Source organism: Schistocerca americana, chromosome 6, assembly GCF_021461395.2.
Source record: "Schistocerca americana isolate TAMUIC-IGC-003095 chromosome 6, iqSchAmer2.1, whole genome shotgun sequence".
NCBI classification, from domain to species: domain Eukaryota; kingdom Metazoa; phylum Arthropoda; class Insecta; order Orthoptera; family Acrididae; genus Schistocerca; species Schistocerca americana.
In genome coordinates this window covers 164,937,050-164,956,674 of record NC_060124.1, presented here as the reverse complement: position 1 = coordinate 164,956,674, position 19,625 = coordinate 164,937,050, and the positions used below count along the sequence as shown (strand labels likewise).

The 19,625-nt window shown below is 40.6% G+C and overlaps 1 protein-coding gene across 1 annotated transcript in view; it reads right to left on the bottom strand.

Annotated features, from left to right (window-relative positions):
• LOC124619624 (vacuolar protein sorting-associated protein 28 homolog) overlaps positions 1-19,625 on the bottom strand; it is a 73,609-nt gene that overhangs the window by 34,753 nt on the left and 19,231 nt on the right. Inside the window, exons 2-3 of the mRNA XM_047146134.1 lie at positions 7,828-7,891; positions 3,639-3,834 (exon numbers count right to left, since the gene is read on the bottom strand). Coding sequence (XP_047002090.1) covers positions 3,639-3,834; positions 7,828-7,891 — 260 coding nt within the window. The remainder of the gene's footprint in view (positions 1-3,638; positions 3,835-7,827; positions 7,892-19,625) is intronic.

Genomic DNA, 19,625 nt, shown 5'->3' with positions numbered 1-19,625 from the left:
GGCCAGCCGATACGAATTCCCGGCGAGTTCTTTGCTTAAGTGCCAGACAACAGCATTGACATTTCAGAATTTGTACAAAAGCTGTGTACACAAATTTGGCAACTATGCCCCGTTCCTCCAAGGGATCAGCAGACCCATCGCCCATTTGTGATTGATGGGCTACAGGAATGCCAAATGGCTTCTTACAGCATGACGCAGTACGCAAGCCACTGCAGCCACCCTTCGATGGACCCTGTCATGTCATCAGTACGGAGGACAAGACAGTCAATGTCGATGTGATGGGTACACCAACCACCGTCTCTGTCGACAGGCTCAAACCAGCTTTCCGCACTCCCTACACTGGTACGGACGCACCTACACACACTAAGGACATGACCGAAGCACCAGCCACTCCAATGCCTCAACGGACGTCTAAGGCTACCTCTAATGCACCGTCAGCAACCTGTGCATGACTCGTTGTAACCCGGTCCGGACAACATATCCGTTTCAACAGAAAGTACCGTTGGCACTAAGGGGGGAGTGGTGAAGTGCAGTGTAATGCTGTGTACAAGTGATTGCCATTTGTAATTATTATCTCTGGCGTAGTCTCTGACTTGTGTTTCCTCATTTGTTTTTATGCTGTTCTGTTGTTTAATTTTCTAGTAAAGGAGTCATATATGTTACATTGTGTGTTTATGTTGGAATTAAGTAAATACAAATAGTCCCGCAACATTCTCATCTGAACATATTTCTGAACATATCTGACTGCTGAGAAACTATTTTTCTATTAATATATTTTTATTATTTATACTGATCTATTTTGTACATTGAACTTGTACCATGAAAATCAGTAGTCACAATTATTAACTTAAAAGATGTGAAAACATGTTTACATTAGAGACAATATTTTTGGTCTTCAATTTTTATGAAAGCAAAATTTTTCTTCATTTATAACTTCTATAATTTTACTATTGATAATGAAATCGATTTTATAAAATGACCAGAAGCTTCTATTTTTCACACTGCTGGAAATTGCAACTTTTGTTATTGAGCTTATAAATCTTCACTTAAATAATTATTTTCAGAAAACTATATATCAACTGAAACTGATAAACAGTTCCAATTACAAAAGTCATGTTAATTAGGACTATTTGCTATTTTAGAAAGTACTGGAAGATGGATTTGTAATATATAATGTATTTTTGGATCCAAGTGTGCCAGAGTTGCTTCAGACACGATAGAGTAGAGTGGGTTTAGTATCTGTTGAGCTTGGTGTATGTTGTAGTCTGATCAACTATGTTCTTTGTATGACTCAAGAAAGCTGCACGAAGTATTTTTGAAAAGTGTCAAATATGTGATGGTAGATTTTTCAAGAACACTCAAACAAAAGAAGAAAATAGTTAAAAGCAACAAAATGTTCCAGCAACTCGTCATTTAAATAAACCCAGGACAATTCTTTTCAATAGTTTATAAAGCAGCCCTGACACTGAGACCAGCTCTGCAAGATATGCACTATTTATCCACAAATATGATGCGAGTTGCTTTACACATTTATTTTAACATTGTCCAAATTATGACATAATTTGAACAATTTAATAACAAACATTTGAATTTCAAACAATAGAAAATCCAGAATGGAATGTAACAATATTATGAGAAGGAAAGTTGCTACTCCCCATATAGAGGAGATGCTGAGTCGCAAATAGGCACAAGAAAAAGATTTTCACAATTATAGCTTTCAGCTGTTAAGGCCTTCGTCAACAACACTTTGTCTGTTGTTGACAAAGGCCTTAACAGCCGAAAGCTATAACTGTGAGATTCTTTTTGTTGTGCCTATCTGCACCTCAGCATCTCCGCCATATGATGAGTAGCAACTTTCTTTCTCAAAACATTTGAATTTTGGAGACAGAAGGACTTACAAATGGTTGTCAGACTTTGGTGTACAATGTACAGGAAACTATTGATCTGACAGCTTCTGTTATAGAATAGGGACAAGTTCGCTATTACTCACAAATTCACTGGGCCCCATAAATTTATTCCTAAAATGTAATTACACAAAAAACAGGACCACAAATCCAATGCTGGCAATTACAAGTTTCACTCAAAACTAGTATGCATGGAACATTAAGATATTCAGCTTCCTGGAACTCTGAATATGATAAGGAAAAATGTGTAGGAGGAAAGTGGATCACAGATTGTATACAATTCATGCTTTTACTCCCTTCATAAAGATCCTACAATAAGACTATAAGAAGCAGAAAAGGACTACAGATTTTGTCTTTAGAACAGGAAGAAGTTAGCAAACAAAAGCAAGAAGTTTACTCAAGAACTATAGTAACAGGAAAAACGAAAAATAAATTGGAATTTTAAGTTACAGAAGAGGAATGCTGTAATATGAGCAAGAAAGGTATCATATGAGGAGCACTGGTCAAAATATATAAAAAGAAGAAGAAGAAGAAAAAGAAGAAGAAGACAGATATTGTATAACCAGACATTGTTAGGAAAAACAAAACAAGAACATAATACATTTGTTACTAATAGGGAACGAATTAGAACAATAATAGAAACTGAATATTCTCCTGCTGGGTGAAGTGTACAGAGACTATGTTAGTAACTTTAATACTAGACAAGCTGAGATATCATAGCATGAAATGAGATTCAGAAATGAAAGATCAACCATGGTGGTTGTTGTTATAAAAAATAATCAAAGAACAGTGTAACAAAAGAACTATTTATCATTTACCAGCTACAGGAAAGCATTGTAATAATGCAAACAGTCAAAAGCTTAGACAACTGCTAAAAGACTTCAGCCAGCAAATAACTGAATGAATAAGAATGATTTCAACAAAGTACAATCTTTAACCACAAATTTCAACAAATAAAAGAAACTGGACATTTCACTTAGGATTTTTCAAAAGTAAGAATCTACTAACATTTACATCAATACACGTTTGTAAAAGTGTTCAGCCAATTTTAAAATACAAGCAGTGTACTAGTCTAAATAGAGATGTGTACATTTACAATACTGGGGAAGACTATGATTATCATCCGGAAAGACATAACGCAAAAAGTGCAGGCAACAACGCCTATTACAAGGGGATCAAATTTTATAAATGAACTGCCAAAAAATTTAAAAGACTCAAGTGAAAGCTGCTTTGAAATGGCCTTGAAGGAGTAGATTACTTTCATTTGTAAAGATAGTATTTATATGTACTAGTTATCAAGCTATATAATTTTTTATCTTTATCGTTTGTAATTGTTTGCAGAACATTATGACAGGAAGTGTAAAATATGTGCACAAATCCTTGTATTTGTTAACAGACACTAAATAAACAAATAAATAATATCTTATTTTCCACAAATGACTGTTTCTGATTCACACAATCTTTCCGGAACTTACTTTAAAAATTTATCTTTCATTTCTTTTCAAATATCTATCGATATTGATTCAAAAGTCTATTGATATTGATCCGAATATCACACATGACCTTAAGTTATTTTATTGCTTTAATTGGCTAAGTTGCAATGTTAGAGACTTGGGTTGGCCTATGCAAGGTTTATTAGCAAACCCATAACACAAACTAGATTTCTACAGTCAATCAATAACTAAAATATCCTTAGGAACAGAAAAAAGCTGATAAACTGAAATAAGCACTCACACGATATTTCCGTACAAATGATTCAATTGTAGGAAACTCATCCCCTTGCACTTGCTTAAAAGCTGCTTTATACTGAACAAGCAACTTTGAACAAGCTGCTGTGTATTCTTTTGGTGTTACACAGTCACGTATATAGGCTTTTTCCAGATGTTGCAAAGTATTTACCACAGCATACAAGTCAGCCATATTATCATACCTGCAAAAATATTTATTACAACAATATAAAACTAATACGGGAAAGAAGAAAATAATATAATATTGTTGAATCATATAACCTCATATTTCATCAACAGATATATAGAGCCATTAATCTCTATTTTGATTAGCTACAAAAGTTTTCCCTGTATCATGAAAAATGTATACAACATGAGAGGAACAAGCTCCATATAAAATACATTGCTGGTTTAAGCAACGAGAATCTCTCACAGTGATCCAGTGAAAAGAACTAAGTTTTGAATGTGCTTGATTAGACAAATCAGTAGATCCGGATGAAATATAACACATTTTAAAATTTTAAAGGCTCAGAAACGTGATTTTTTATTTCAACCTAACTTAGTGCATTCTTTGGGAGGGTGGGCTGAAAGTACTGCCCCCAAATTTTTTATGTGAAAATTCTTACAGCTTTTTAAACAACACAAATGTTGTTAACATTCTTCATCTTTATTCTTCATGCCAACATACTTGCAGCCCTCTGCCACAACAGGATTCTGAATTCTTGCGTGTAAAATAACGGTGTGTAAGGCAATGATTTCCATGTACAAGAAACAACATGCTGTAATTAGGTTACAAATTTGAGCCCCCTCTTCAGCAAGAAATGGCCAGATCATACACAAACACTGCGATGTCTGCAACAATCCAATGATTTCGGTCCACTGTTATCATTCATTCTCCATACAGTCCTGACTTGGCCCCAGTGCTTTTTTTCTGAAAAAAAGTTTGAGGGTACTCCGACATTTGATATAATGCAGCGAAAATTACTTATTACTGAAGCATAGGATACCACCCATCTGCTTTTAGCTACGACGACATCAACATTTCGAACTACAAAAAAACAGTATCGGACTCTTCAGTTGACTCCAGCTCAAATGAAGCAGGCGATACTGAGAAACACCCAAACATTCAAGAGAATATGGTATCTAACACTTCAGTTTACATCACCTCAAATGAAGCATGCAATTCCCATCAACTCCTGGGGGGAAAAAAAAATGGTATCGTACACTTCAATTGACCTATAATACACCTCAGATGAAACAGGTGAGTCCAATCAACTTTCCAGTCAATGACATCACTTTTCCCACCAAAAACTGTATTGGTATCGTTCATATTGCCATTACCAACATGAAAAAATGAAATAAAAACTTTACGTCCCTGAAATACATCTTAGGCACTCTTCCAAGTTCTCAACATCGTAAAAAAATTACTTTGTCGACGAAAAAGTTTAGGGGTACGCATCCCCCAGCATTCCCCCAGAAAAACACCACTGCTTGGCCCCTTCCGATTTTTATCTCTTTCCAAAACTTAAAGAACACAGTCGAGAACTTCACTTTGATAGTGATGAAACAGTGCAAGCAGATATGAGATTGTACCTCCATCAACACACTTAAACATTCTATGTGACAATATCAACAAACCAGTCTCTCGTTGGGAGAAATGTGTTCATTGCCAGGGTGACTATGTGGAGAAATAAATATGTAGACATGAAGAATAAAGATGTAGAATGTTAATAACATTTGTTTTATTTAAAAAGCTTTGAGAGTTTTCACATAAAAAATTGGAGGGATTACTTTTTAGCATCTCCTCACGCAAGCCCATTGCATTTTAGTGGCAGAAGTAAATAACCAAGGTGTAGGTATTATGACAGCTTTGTGCTCTCAAGGTAACTAGTTTAAAATAACTGTCTTTAGGCGAGTTTCATGAACAACACAGGTGAAACTAATGTCATTATATGCTATTTTTTCAAAAGTTGACATTTTGAGAACCATGGTTGTAATACTACAAAAGTTTACAACTGAAACAGCGACCAGCCAAAGAAATGGTTGAGCAATATTTATTTGGATCAAACCATGACCAGTATTGGATTTCTTACAAATCCACCTTCAGATGGTTGTTACATGTTTCATTGTTTCCTCGCTGGGGCCTTGTAAAGTTTTTTTTTTTTTTTTGGTAAAGTTCATCAGAGATTTAGTTCTTGACAGCACTTGCATAGTTTACATCTGCAAATGTGTTGATTTTAAAAATTCACAACAGAAACACAGGGCGACTTCGTCACACAGAATCATACAGCACATAATTTTTCAACACATTTCACACTGTAATAACTTTAAACCTTATGAATACTTTGACAGAGGTCATAAGAATTAAATCTCTGGTAAACTTTACCAAATAGTGAACAAAAAACTTTCTGCCCATCACAGCGTAGCAAATCAATAATGATATACAACATGGCCTCAGCAGGAAAACAATGAAGTGTGTCACATGCACTTGAAGATAGATTTGTAAGAAATTGGAAACCATGGTTTGATCCAAATAAACCCTGTTAAACCATACTTGTGGCTGGTTGCTGTTTCAATTATAAACTTTAAATATCACTAACCACAGCCATAAAAAATTAGCTATACAGGTGTTAAGTATTTAAGTGCACTGCTGAGTACTGGAGATACATAATAACGAAACAAATAATGATTCATAATGAGTCAGTATATATTTTAAGTTAATTCTGGTATGTGCCACTAAAGAATTGTAACAATAATAAGCAAAGTATCTTTTTAAGCATTGTATAACAATCCTGTAACTAACTGATGTGTCTTAAGCGTATATATTGCTGCATTTAACGTACAGTAACAGATTTGGTAAAGTACTTAATTTAAACTAAGTTATGGCAGTGGAAGTTGATATGTTAATCTCTCTGTTATGCATGCTTCTGATACATGAACTAACAAACACTGTTTACAACCCATTCAGCTGCTCCACATGTAACCATAGAAAAATGTCCAAGATTTTTCAAATAGTGCCTCAGATTGTGATTACAAATATATAGGACTAGTTGTCCTATCCACAGACGTTATGCAACAGAACTGCCAAATGAAGATGATTTGGGAAATTGAGATGTTACTGCAAGGTCAAGCACATGGGGAAAACTTGCTCTAATTTCTGCAACAACTCAACTGCTTTCTCAGATACAATTTTGTCATGGATTGGAAGAAAACTGATACCACTTCTGGAAATTCTAATGAAGACTAGATAATTTAGAGGTAATCTGTCGACAAGAAGAAAAAATGCACACAGACCTCCACCTAATGTCAGGAGTTGGCTATGAACCACTATTGTGCGCACCATCCTGGAGTATAAGCCATGGCACCTGCAACTAAAGAGTTTACCTGCCAAGATAAAACACTATCATAAAACTTCCTTAAAGAATGATTACTTGGAGATTCAAATAATATGTGCTCTTCAATCATAAGGAAAAACAAGAAGGAGGAATATACACGGTCATCCACCAGCAAAATTGCCATGACTCTAGACAACTATAACAAGACTATTCCACCCAATTTGGAAAATAAAACATATTCCACAATCCTTTAAAGACCCGTTATGGCTACTAAAACGTGGCATTTGCGTTATTGGTGACAGGTATAGAAGTTGGGTACATTCCAATCTATAAAAGATTGTCATAGGATACTTGCACTTTGAGGAGGAGTAGTAGTAGTAGTAGTAGTAGTAGGAGGAGGAGGAGGAGGAAACTAGTTTACCTGTTGCTGCAAGACAATGCTTCTACTTGAGGAATAACTTAAAAATATACCGTCAACGCCCAACAACAACTTCAATGCATTTCAAACTCAACATCTGGATTTTAAACAACAAGCATCTAATTCTCGCTGTGAGAGTACAGTCAGCTCCTCTAATTTTCAAATTAATTCTTAGTTAAAAGCTGAACAGATATGAATTTCCAGAGTATTAGTCTGCTTCCAGGAAATACCTGAAAGATTATCACCAGAGAAGCCATCAAATGTTACCAACCATATTGAAACAGGACAAAGATGCCCAAGTAACAGCAAAAGTTTAAAACAAGTCTTATAACAGAAGTGTAAAAACCTACATCCGTGAGGCTGAGGAGGAGGAAAAGAACAGGAGCTACCTCATGGCAGCTTTTAGTAAATAAATTGGTTTGAAGAAAGTACAAAGAACTTACTTCTCTCTCTCTCTTGCATTTCGGAACAGCTTAACCTCTTCATACAGCTCTGGTCTTCCAGAATCTGAAATGATGTACAAGAAGTATAACTTTCAAATAACTCTCATAATGATTGCAATCTTCACCCCTCATGCACCACAATTGTACAAATAGCTAGTTAAATATCATCTGGATGCACAGGATTATAATATTGAGACAGACAATTTGTACTTCCATACAAGCTACATATAAACTAAAATACAAAATAATTGCTGAACTAATTAGCTTGGCATGTGGCTCATTATCACTAATATTACAAAATGCTGCACATTAGCTTAGTTTCTGTCCCACAAAAGCAAATATGATGCTCTTCAACAGAAGCATCATAGAAATCGTTTCTGGTGTAATCAGAAAGTTTTTCATTAAAAATGATTCATTCAGATATTGTTTTCCTCTCTGTGAGGACAGGTTTTTACCTTGTACAAGTCCCAGAAAGTATTTATTTTCCATAAACTGTTAAGGTGAGAATTCCTTGGACACTGTTGAATGGTAACTGACTTTTAGACAATTGCCTCATCCCTACAACTGTGCTACCAACTGATGTAAGTAGTGCTCATTCAATCATCATAAAATGCAACATTTTCATTCCTCACTCACTTCCTCTCACAATGGCAGCATCAGAAGCCACATTGACCTCTAAGCTGCTCTCTTCTGAGAGAATGTCTTTAAATTATAATCTCTCTGATTTTTTATTATGCTGTGAATGTGATGATAAAGGTGTCACTGAATACAATTTTCCCCTCATTTCCTTAAGTATATCCTGTTGCAGCTGATAGCTTAGGCACAGACCTGGGACATTCGATCAGGTATTATTTTGCAGAGTGCGCCGCTGCTTCACTTTGCAATAACCTCATCAAGACATCTTATGTAGGCAAATGCCGGGATGGTTCCTTTGAAAGGGCACGGCCGATTTCCTTCCCAATCCTTCCCTAACCCGAGCTTGCGCTCCGTCTCTAATGACCTCGTTGTCGACAGGACATTAAACACTAACCACCACCACCACCACCACCACCACCACCACATCTTATGCACATAGGATATTCTGATTCCAAAGTCACTCTTCCAGACCTCGCAAGTAGCTGTGCTACAAACCACTCAGAGATATCAGCAATGACAGAACATATTTTGGAAAATTAATATAAAATTGTATTCAATGACATGCCTGCTGCAGCTTGGACGATTCATTTCTTGGAAAAGGAGAATTGACCAATGTCTGAAAACCGCTACAAGATGCAAGGGCCACAGCCCTAGGCTGCAATAAAGTTGGGGCCCATGGTGTAAACCATGACACTAGTGCAGTTGAAATCTCCTGAAAAATCAAATGTCACAGCGCATTCTCATGTGCATGATCTGACCTGTTTGTTCTCAAATGGAGGTGAGTGGCAAACAATGGTGGAAATGTATATCTCTGGGAGATAACTGAATGTGGATACTGGCCACAAAGATGTTCCCTTACACCTTTGCTATAGGAATGAGATGCTGCCTAGAGTTAATAGCATATTTGAGTCCCTAGGTCAACCCTTCAGCAGCAAACATTAGGCGTAACGCCAATGGGCTACGGTCAAAACTCCTTGCAATGGACTCGACAGCATTCAGCATGTCAGATGGTGTCTAACACGTCTGTGCGTGACAATACTACAGAGACCACTAAGTGATGGCAGAATCATGAATGTTTCAACTAATACTTCCAACCAAAGGTGTTATCTAATGACAACCCTTTTTCCCCCTTGTAACTTCAACACACGGTAGCGTTGTCTGGCAACACTTCCAGAGATTGATTCCTACCGTCAATTTTTTTCTCAAAGTATCATGTAATACCCCTCAATGTTTAGTGGCATATTTTTGCTACCCATAGTATATAAATGAGCAAGTGGGTAAAGTTGGATGCTCAGTGAGGCTGTGTGCAGATGATACTTATGTCTCTAGGAAGGATCAACAGTCAAGAGAATTGCAGCAAGACAGGCAGAGGATTGATGATCCGAATAGGTAGTTGATCCTAAACCTCAATAAATGTGCTGGGCATAAATAAGCTAAGAGATCCATTACTGTTCAGTTAAGCTACTGGTGATGAATCACTGGAAACAATAACATCCCTAAAAAACCAGAGTAACAGAACACAGTGACAAGGTGGAATAACCATGAAAGATATTCATAGGTAAAGCAGGTGGCAAGCTAAAATTCATTGGAAGAATCCTAAGGAAATTTCATTCATTCATGAAGCTGCACCTTACATAATGGACTTTTCATTTGTATTTTCAGTGTCGCATGCCAGTCTGGCACCATTACCACCGTTAACAGAAAAAAATAAAGACACTGACTCATTGAAGAACAGTGTGTTTGTTAATGGGTTAGTTGAGTAAATGCAAGAGCATTATGGAGATGCTGTCATTGGCAGTCACTACAAGAGAGATGTAACAAAGTGGAACTTACTGTTAAAATTCCAAGAGACTATGTTCCAAGAAGAGTTTGGCAACATATTACTTTCTCCCGCACACATCTTGTCAAATTACCATGGTGGGGAAAATCTCAAAGATTAGAACTCATAAAAAAGCTAACTGATGCTCGTTCTTCTCACATATCATTCACAAATGGAACAGCGAGGGGGATAAGTCATAATGAAATCAGAAGCACGCACTGCTATAAACCGTAGAGAGGTTTGCTGAGTATACACTACATGATCAGAAGTATCTGGACACATCCATGTAATGCAGAAGTGATGACCAGATGTCACAATGGGTGGAACTGCCAGTATAAAAGTAGGGAGGGAGTGATATGTTGTCGTTAGAGAAGCAATAACAACAGTGACTTCAAACGTGGGTGTCACCTGAGTAACAAATTAATCAGGTACATTTCAACCCTTCAAAAGCTGTCCAGCTTAACTGATGGTGAAGCGAAAATGCAAAGAAACAACCACAGCTAAACCAAAACCAGACAGACTTCAGGTGATGATGGACTGGGATCATTTAGCACTGCAGCATGTGGTTCTAAAAATCACATGGCATCAACAGAACGAATCACTCGTGATTTCCAAAATGCTACTAGCAGCACAGATAGCACAATGACTGTGCATAGGGTGTTTCAAAGAATGTGGTACAATGATGAGCAACTTCTCATAAGCCGCATATTTCTGTTGTCAGTGCTAAGCGACACTAAGTGGTGTCAACAGCAATACCACTGGGCAGTGAACGACTGGAAACAAGTGATCTGGAGTGTCAGGTCACGCTGTACTCTGCAGTAATCTGATGGAAGGGTTTGGGTTTGGCGAATACCTGGAGAACATTCCCTATCATCAAGTGTAGTGCCAACAGTGAATATGAAGGTTGTCATGTTAGAATATGGATTTTTTTTAATGATTAGGATATGATCTCAGATCTGTGCTTGATAAAATGCTAAATGCAGAAGTATATGAATACATTTTACAGCATTGTGTATTGCACGTAGTAGGGAAAAAGAGACAATGAATGATTGTACCAGCATGGCAATCCTTTCAGTCATAAAGCAGTACAGAGCATAGGCAAAATAATGTGAACAGTGGTAGTAATGGGATGATTGTGTTTGGCGGTCAACAACACAGGTAAGGCATGTGTGGCGGTGGACTGCCCATGTTAAGTACAGACCGGGCATCAGTGCAGGTTGTTTACGAGTAGTGCACACTTTGTATTTGCATTCAGAGGCCGAGGTCGACGTGCAATGAAAGACTTAACAGAGTTCCAAAGGGGACAGATTACGGGGGGCCAATTAGCTGGAGCATCAGTAATCAAGACGCCAACTTATTGAACGTCTCAAGAGCAACCGTTTCAGCAGTCATGACAGCCTACACAAAACGTGGAAAGACATCATCGTGTAAATGTAATAGTGGGCACAAATTGAAACTAAATGACAGATTGTCGAACGCTAGCACGAATTGTGTCAAAACAACACAAAACTACGGCGGCTAAAGTGACTGCAGAGCTCAACAGTCGTCATCGAGACCCTGTATCTATCGACACCGTCCGCCGAAAACTCCATAAAGCAAATATTCATGGACGAGCTGCTATACCGACACCATTAGTGACGACAACCAACACAAAAAAGTGTAAAATATGGTGTCAGGAGCATAAATCCTGGAGGCTGATCAGTGGAAACACGTCATACAGTCCAACAAGTCAATATTTTCATTACTTCCAACACTGGGCCAGGTTTACATCTGGAGAACGCCAAAAGCAGCCAACAATCCTGACTGCTTGATTCCAACTGTTAAGCATGGAGGTGGAAGTGTGATGTTGTCGGCAGCCATATCATGGTATTCTGCTTGTCCCATCATTACTCTCAAGGGCCGTGTTACAGCCAATGATTATGTGAACATTTTAGGTGATCAGGTGCATCTCATGATTCAAATGTTGTTCCCAACAATGATGGTATATTTCAGGATGATAACACACCCATAAACATAGCCAGGACAGTACAATCGTGGTATGAGGAGTATGCAAGTGAACTGCAGTGTCTTTCATGCCAGCACAGTCCCTGGACTTTAACATTACTGAACCCTTGTGGGTGGTATTGGAGCACAGTCTCCGGAGCGATTTCTGCCTCCCTCATCACTACAGGTATTAGAAGAGGGTCTGATCGAAGAATGGTGTAACATTCCACTGGAGACTATACAATCATTACATCCCAATATTTGAAGGCAAATTGCAGCTGTATTACAAGCAAATGGGGATCCAACCCCTTATTAGTAAACCATTCCCAAGTAAGTACAGGTGTACACATTATTTTGCCTACCCCCTGCACATGTGAGGAAATGGTTTGTGGACAATAATATAACTGAAATGGACTGGTCTGCCCAAACTTCCAAACTGAAACCAATGGAACACCTATGGGATGAATTATGTCAACTTTGCTCCAGACCCCAGTGCTCAACATCAGTATCTTATCTGGTTTTGCCTCTTATGGGAATGCCTTTGGTATGTCCCACTACGTAGATGAAGTAGTATTGTGTGGTGCACTATTCACTTTAACTTCTTGAATAAAAGTTTAAACCAGCTGCAAGCAGTCAAATTTATTCATCAAAATGTATTGGCTCTAGCAAGTTGTGACGAATCAAGCTGGGCTCTCTCTACTTCCTCTTGTTTTGCCATCTGCCTCCTCCAATTCATTTGATTTTCCTTTTTGCCTAATTACCATTAACAGGCATGAGTATAATCTGCATTTCCATAAAAGAGATAGGTTGGCCCTCAGTGTTTCTAATTTTGGCTTAGTTTTGTGTATGTAATTAATTTCCTAATTTATTTTGGCCATTCCTAGTTAATACTTTCGTTATTGGGTGAAATCAGTAATTGTTTCATGACTTAGATTCTATTGTTGACTTATAAACAAATATAAATTCTATACTAATTATAAACATTTGGAAGAAGAACTACCAGGATTCTTAAATTATTTATTCGGGTCTATTTGAAAACGTATTAGCAAAGCCAGCCCTTAATTCCAAAATAATTACCAGGTTTTCTCAAAAGTATAACTATATTTGTAAATTTCATTATTTAAACAAATAATTCGGCCTAACCTTTGTGATAGAAGGAACTGTTAAAAAGAAGGCATTTTTCGATATATTCAGTTAATTGAATGAGTTATGTTTTAATTATAATTTCCGTAACTTGAACATCAAACAACGAATAGTTTCTGTGCCTATTATTGTGAGGATATGTAAAGGACCGATTTTTGATCCCGAGACAGTCACTCCACGGCTGATTGTCAGACGTGAAACACATTTTACTTAGATCAACAACAATGCATCAACTTAACAGTGGAATAACTGTAACACAAATAGGCCATGTTTTAGAACAATTAAAGACAATGTCTGTTTAATTTATTTGAAAAATAGTGTCACACGTACTGTATTATTCTGCAAGAACTGTGAACTGTGTGGTTAGAGTTTTTACTACGCATAGATGTTCAACAGCAAACTATTTTAGCAGTGTGCTGATGTTTGCCTGCAACCTATTAATAAGGCTTATCAACATTTACCAATAGTGAACTGGCCATATAATTGTCTAATATTGGGGGGTTGTGAATAGTGAAAGTAAAGAACTGTGAAACGCAAATGTACAACTGTCGGCTACATCATTTACAGTGGTCAGTGTTGAACTTTCACCCCCTCCCCCTTTTTCAGCCAGTATAACAATGCAGTGCGTCAACACCGAGGCCTATCAACAAAGAAATAAAGCAGGCGGACGTCACAAAGTGCTTGGATAACAAAAATCTCTGATAACTGGAGACTTTTATTCTGAATTTTCCTAGACATCACTGCTGAAGGGCTAAATATACATCTAAATGAAATAGGCCCATCCACAATTCATGCAGTGAATCGTAAATCATCTTATTATTGGACTTGGTGGTCTAGCAGTAAAGTGCTTGCTTGGAGACAGCGAGGCCATCGGATTGAATCCCAATCAGATCATGGATTTTTCAGTCTGCATTTTAACATTGCCTTCACCTCTCTATGAGGTCAGGAGTTACCAGAGATTCCACGTTAAGGCATAGGTCCCCTTTCCTCAGTCGCATAACTGGGGTAGGTTAAGGACATCCAATTGAAAGATGTGTACCAGGACAATGAGACACAGGAAATTACTATTGTAAGAATATTAATTACATCATCATCATCTAAAGCATTTATGAAAATATGTGTACAAAGGGACAGTTTAGCAGTTACCAGCGTCTGGTATAACCTCTCCTTATAGTGAGAGGTTACAGTGGCATATATCTGTGCAGCATACTTCTCACCATGAAATCGGCAACAGATTAAATATAACAAAATTTGGCACAAAATGAGCATATGGAGAGCGGTCATGATGTACATAATTTTTATTTAATCATCTTGATAACACAGCTTTCTGAATAGAATTACCAGTTTTGGCTATGCAATAACCATCTTCAGATTCTCTCATTCTGCTACACTGCAACAAGTCATAACATGTAAAAGTAACAAGGCTTTTTATGATCAGCATCTTCTTTTAATAAAAGCTGATAACGGTTGGTTGGTTGGATTGGAGAAGGGACCAAACTATGTGAACATCAGTCCCTCCGAACTTGGAATAACTAAAACCGATAAAACCTCACACTATAAGAGGGAACTACAATGGCCATAAAATTACAAATTATTGACAGAGAAGGAAGGGAGAAGGTGGTGGAAGAAGAGAGGACGGAAAGAAAGTGACTAATGACAGGGGCATGAAGGAAGAAGCACAGGTAGACAAGATAATAGACACTCAATATAAAACAGACCCCATAAAGAAAGGAGTGGGAAGGCAGAGGACGGGGGTGAACCACCAAGCCCAGTTGAAGCCAGTCCAATCGGGGTGAAGGGGGTGGTGGTGTGGGGGGTGGGGGTGGGTAGGGGAGCGAGACGGCTTGCCATCCCCTCCACCCATCGATAAGGTTGAAGGTCCCACCCTTAAATAAAGCGATAAAAACCTCCATCACGAAGAAATCGTAAAAGTAGATCAGCCGCTGAGACATTGTCAGCTAACGCCAGGTGGAGCAAGTCAGGAAAGCTATAAGTCCATCGCAGGGCAGCTGAATCGGGACAGTCCAGTAAGAGGTGCACCACAGTCAACATTGATCCACAACGACAGGGAGGGGGGTCCTCACAACGGACGAGATAACCGTGAGTCAGTCAAGTATGGCCGATGTGTAGCCGGCAAACAATGACAGAGGCTTTACGAGAGGCCCATAAGGAGGACACCACAAAATTGTAGAATCCTTTATCGCCCTGAGCTTGTTTGGCGAAGAAATAGTGTGCCATTCTGCATTCCAAAGTCCCAAAACCTGATGAGGTAATGCCGAGCAAAGGTCTATTTCCGGAATGCCAATAGCAAGAGATGGCCCGTTAGTAGCCAATTTAGCCAGTCGATTGGCAAGTTCACTGCCAGCAATCCCAACATGGCCTGAGGTCCAAATGAAAACCACTGAGCATCCACATTGATCAAGGAGAGAAAGGGAGTACTGGATAGCTATGACCAACAGGTGGCAAGGGAAGCACTGGCCGATAGCTTTCAAACTTCTCAAGGAGTCACTACAGATAGTCAAGGACAGTCCTGAGCAGAAGCAGACATGCTCCAGTGTGCGCAAGATGGCTACCAATTTTGCACTAAAACACTACAGTGGCAAGGAACAAAGTTCCGTGTGTCTCACGTAGATGTAAGCACACCCAGTGTGACTAACAACCATCGAGCCATTAGTATAAATCACTTCTGAACCCTGGAATGAACTGAGGAGACAGTAGAACTGGTGGTGAAGGGCCTCCGGAGGGACAGAACCCTTTGAATTGATCGAGAGATCAAGACAGAGCTGTGGCCGAGAGATTCACCACGGAGGGGTACGTGCGTGAGCGGAAAAAAGAGGTGGTAAAGGGAAGTGCTGGAGCTCATAAAAGAGCAACTGAATGAGGGCAGTCATGGTAAGCCCACATTGTGGCCGCCGCCGCGGGAGGTTGATCTCCATGTCTGTATAAAGGAGACCATAAATCGGGTGATTTGGGGTGCAGCGAATGCAGAGTGCATAAGATATCAGCTGTTGAGTTGTTGTTGGTGCAGAACTATCAGCGGTGGAATCCCTGCCTCTGCAAGAAGGCTAATCATGGGGCTAGTCCGAAAGGCACCAGTCGCAAGTCGTATCCCACAATGGTGGAAGGGTAGTATCTGAAATGTTGATGATGCAGAACCATAGACAGGACTGCTGTAGTCTAAACGAGACTGGACCAGTGCTTTGTACAATTGCAGGAGAATCGAGCGGTCTGAACCCCAGGTGATATTGCACACACATCTAAGAACATTCAGATGTAACCAGCACGTCCTCTTTAGCTGGCGAAGATGAGGGAGTCACGTCAACTGGGCATCGAAGACCAGACCCAAGAAGTGATGGGTGCTCATCACCTCGAGGGATTGGTCATCGAGGAACAGGTCCAGATGGGGATGGACTGTACGGCGACAGCAGAAATGCATGACACACGACTTGGCCACCGAAAACTAAAGCCATGGGAGACAGCCCAAGATTGCATCGGGTAGATTGCCCCCTGTAGACGGCATTCTGCAGTGCCCATGATGGAGGAAGCGACATAGATACAAAAATCGTCAGCATACAAAGAAGGGGACACTGTTGGCCCAGCAGCCGCCACCAGTCCATTAATGGTGACGAGAAAGAGATGGACACTCATCACGGAACCCTGTGGAACCCCATTTTCTTGCCCATGGGAAGTGCTATGGGAGGCACCAACTTGGACCCGGAAAGAGTGACAAGAAAAAAGTTACGGATAAAAACAGGCAGAGTGCCATGAAGGCCCCATTCGTGAAGGGAGGCGAGGATGTGGTGGCACCAGGTGGTGTCATAGGCTTTATGCAGGTCAAAGAAGACTACAATGAGGTGTTGCCGATGGGCAAAAGCCAACTGGATAGCAGACTCCAGGTGGACCAAGTTATCCACCGTAGGGCGGCCACAGCAAAAACCACCTTGAGTCTATGACAAAAGGTCACGTGAGTCAAGGATCAAAACAGCCGCTGACTCACCAGGCGTTCAAGGAGCTTGCAGAGGGTGTTGGTAAGGCTAGTTGGATGGTAGCTATCCAACTGAAGAGGTGGCTTCCCAGGCTTCAACACCGGAATAACAATGCTTTCCTGCCACTGGGTAGGAAATACCCCCTCACTCCACAGACGGTTGAAAAGGGTCAATATACAACAGTGGCCAGCCACCAATAAGTGTTGGAGCATTTGGTTATGTATCCAATCCGGTCCAGGCACCGTGTCGGGACAAAGAGTGAGGGCGTTGGCAAATTACCACTCACTAAATGGTGTATTATAAAGCTCCAAGCAGTGAGAAACGAAAGACAAAAGCAGTCATTCCGAGCGCTCTTACAGGAGAAAGAACATGGGCAGATATTCAGTCGATGCATAGGCTTCAGCAAAGTGTTGAGCAAAATGCTCTGCGACAAAGTCCGGATGGGTAAGGACGACATCGTGCACAGAAATTCCTGCAACGCTGGTGGGAGGACGATGGCCAAAAATTCATCCAAGTTTCACCCAGACTTATGAAGAGTGGGTGTGCAGTCCTATGGCAGCCACAAATCTTTCCCAGTAAATCTGTTTCTGAAATTTGATTAGGTAATGGGCCTGGGTGCAGAATCGTTTAAAGACCAGAAGGAGAGCAGTACAAGGGTGCTGCTTGAAGTGTTGAAGAGCACGGCGGTGGTCTTTTATGGCCGCAGCAATTTCTGGAGTCCACCAAGGGACCATCATCCGACAGGGGGAACCCGAGGAAGAAGGGATGGCTGAAACAGTTGTGGAAAGAATGGTGGTAGTCAAAGTCAGTGTAGACTCATCAATACTATTGTGCGGTAGTACAGGGGGGATGGTAGCAGAGGAGAAAGCACCCCAATCAGCTTTAGAGAAGGGCAACCTGGGAGCGTGACGGAGCGATATATACTGAAGGAAGGTCAAAACAATTGGGTAATAATTGCTGTCACATAAGTCACTGTGGACACCCCACGAATGGAGGGAAGAAGGCCGGGACTGCAGATGGAGAGGTCAATGGCAGAGAAAGTGCCACGTGCCATACTAAAGTGTGTGGGAGTGCCAGTGTTTAGGAGACAGAGGTCAAGCCCTGCCAGAACAGCTTCAACAGTCCTACCCAGGTTAGTAGCCAACGAGGGTTGTGGGAATTAAAGTCCCCTAGAAACAGGAAAGGAGAAGGGAGTTGTTGAAGAAGTGTGGTTAGGGCAAGGGATGTGGGCGGCCTGTCAGGCGGTAGGGAGATATAACAGATTGTGACTGAAGTGGCCAGATGGACCCTGACAGCAATTGCTTCCAGAGTGGTATGGAGGGGAACCCATTTACTAACAATGTCCTTGCGGACCAAGGTGCAACCACCACAAGAAGCCTGCAAGGGGCCAATTCAGTTTCGACAGAAAGCGTGGAACCCACGAAGGGTGGGTGACTAAGAATTGACAAAATGGGTCTCCTGGAGAGCAATGCAAGCAGAAGAGTAGGAAGAAAAAAGGGGCTGCAAGTCTGGGAGGTGACTCAATTAGCAATTACAATTCCACTGGAGGATTCTCAAGCTGGAGTCCAAATGGGAAGTGAACGGACTGGAGCCAGTCACGCTGCGGAGTCGCCATCCATCACCGATAAGGATGGTGTAATGTCCATATAGGTGGGGTCAGACTGTTGGCTCATCGGCTTTGCCCTTCTTCTTGTGTTTCTGCTTCTTTTGTGAAGGAAGAGAAGGGCAGACTGCAGCGAGGTCGGGCACAAAATTACACCTGGCAATCTTGGCCCGCGTATCGAGCAGCCGATGTGGAGCTGCAGATAGCCTTTCAGGGGGGTGCCAGGAAGAGGAGTCCCAGGAGGGAGCTGCAGTACTGGCGGCTGCAGAAGGGGAGTGCTTCTCTGGCAGGGGAGGGGGAGCAGCACACGAAGGGGTGGGTATGGATACTGTTGGGGAGGGGGAGTGGGAGAGTGAGGGTGAGGGTGAGGCGGAAGGTGTGGGGCGAATGTGGCACGACTGGGAAAAGGAGGGGGTAGGAGGGGGAATGGACGTAACTGAAACGAAAGTTGAAGTTATTGGCACAGGATGGAGCCGGTCATACTTTCAACAAGCCTCGGTGTAGGTAAGTCGATCTAAGGTCTTGTACTCTTGAATCCATCATTCTTTCACATACACCGGGCATGCTGGCAAGCGTGGAGGGTGCTGCGCGTTACAATTTACGCACACTGGCGGGGGAGCACTGGCAC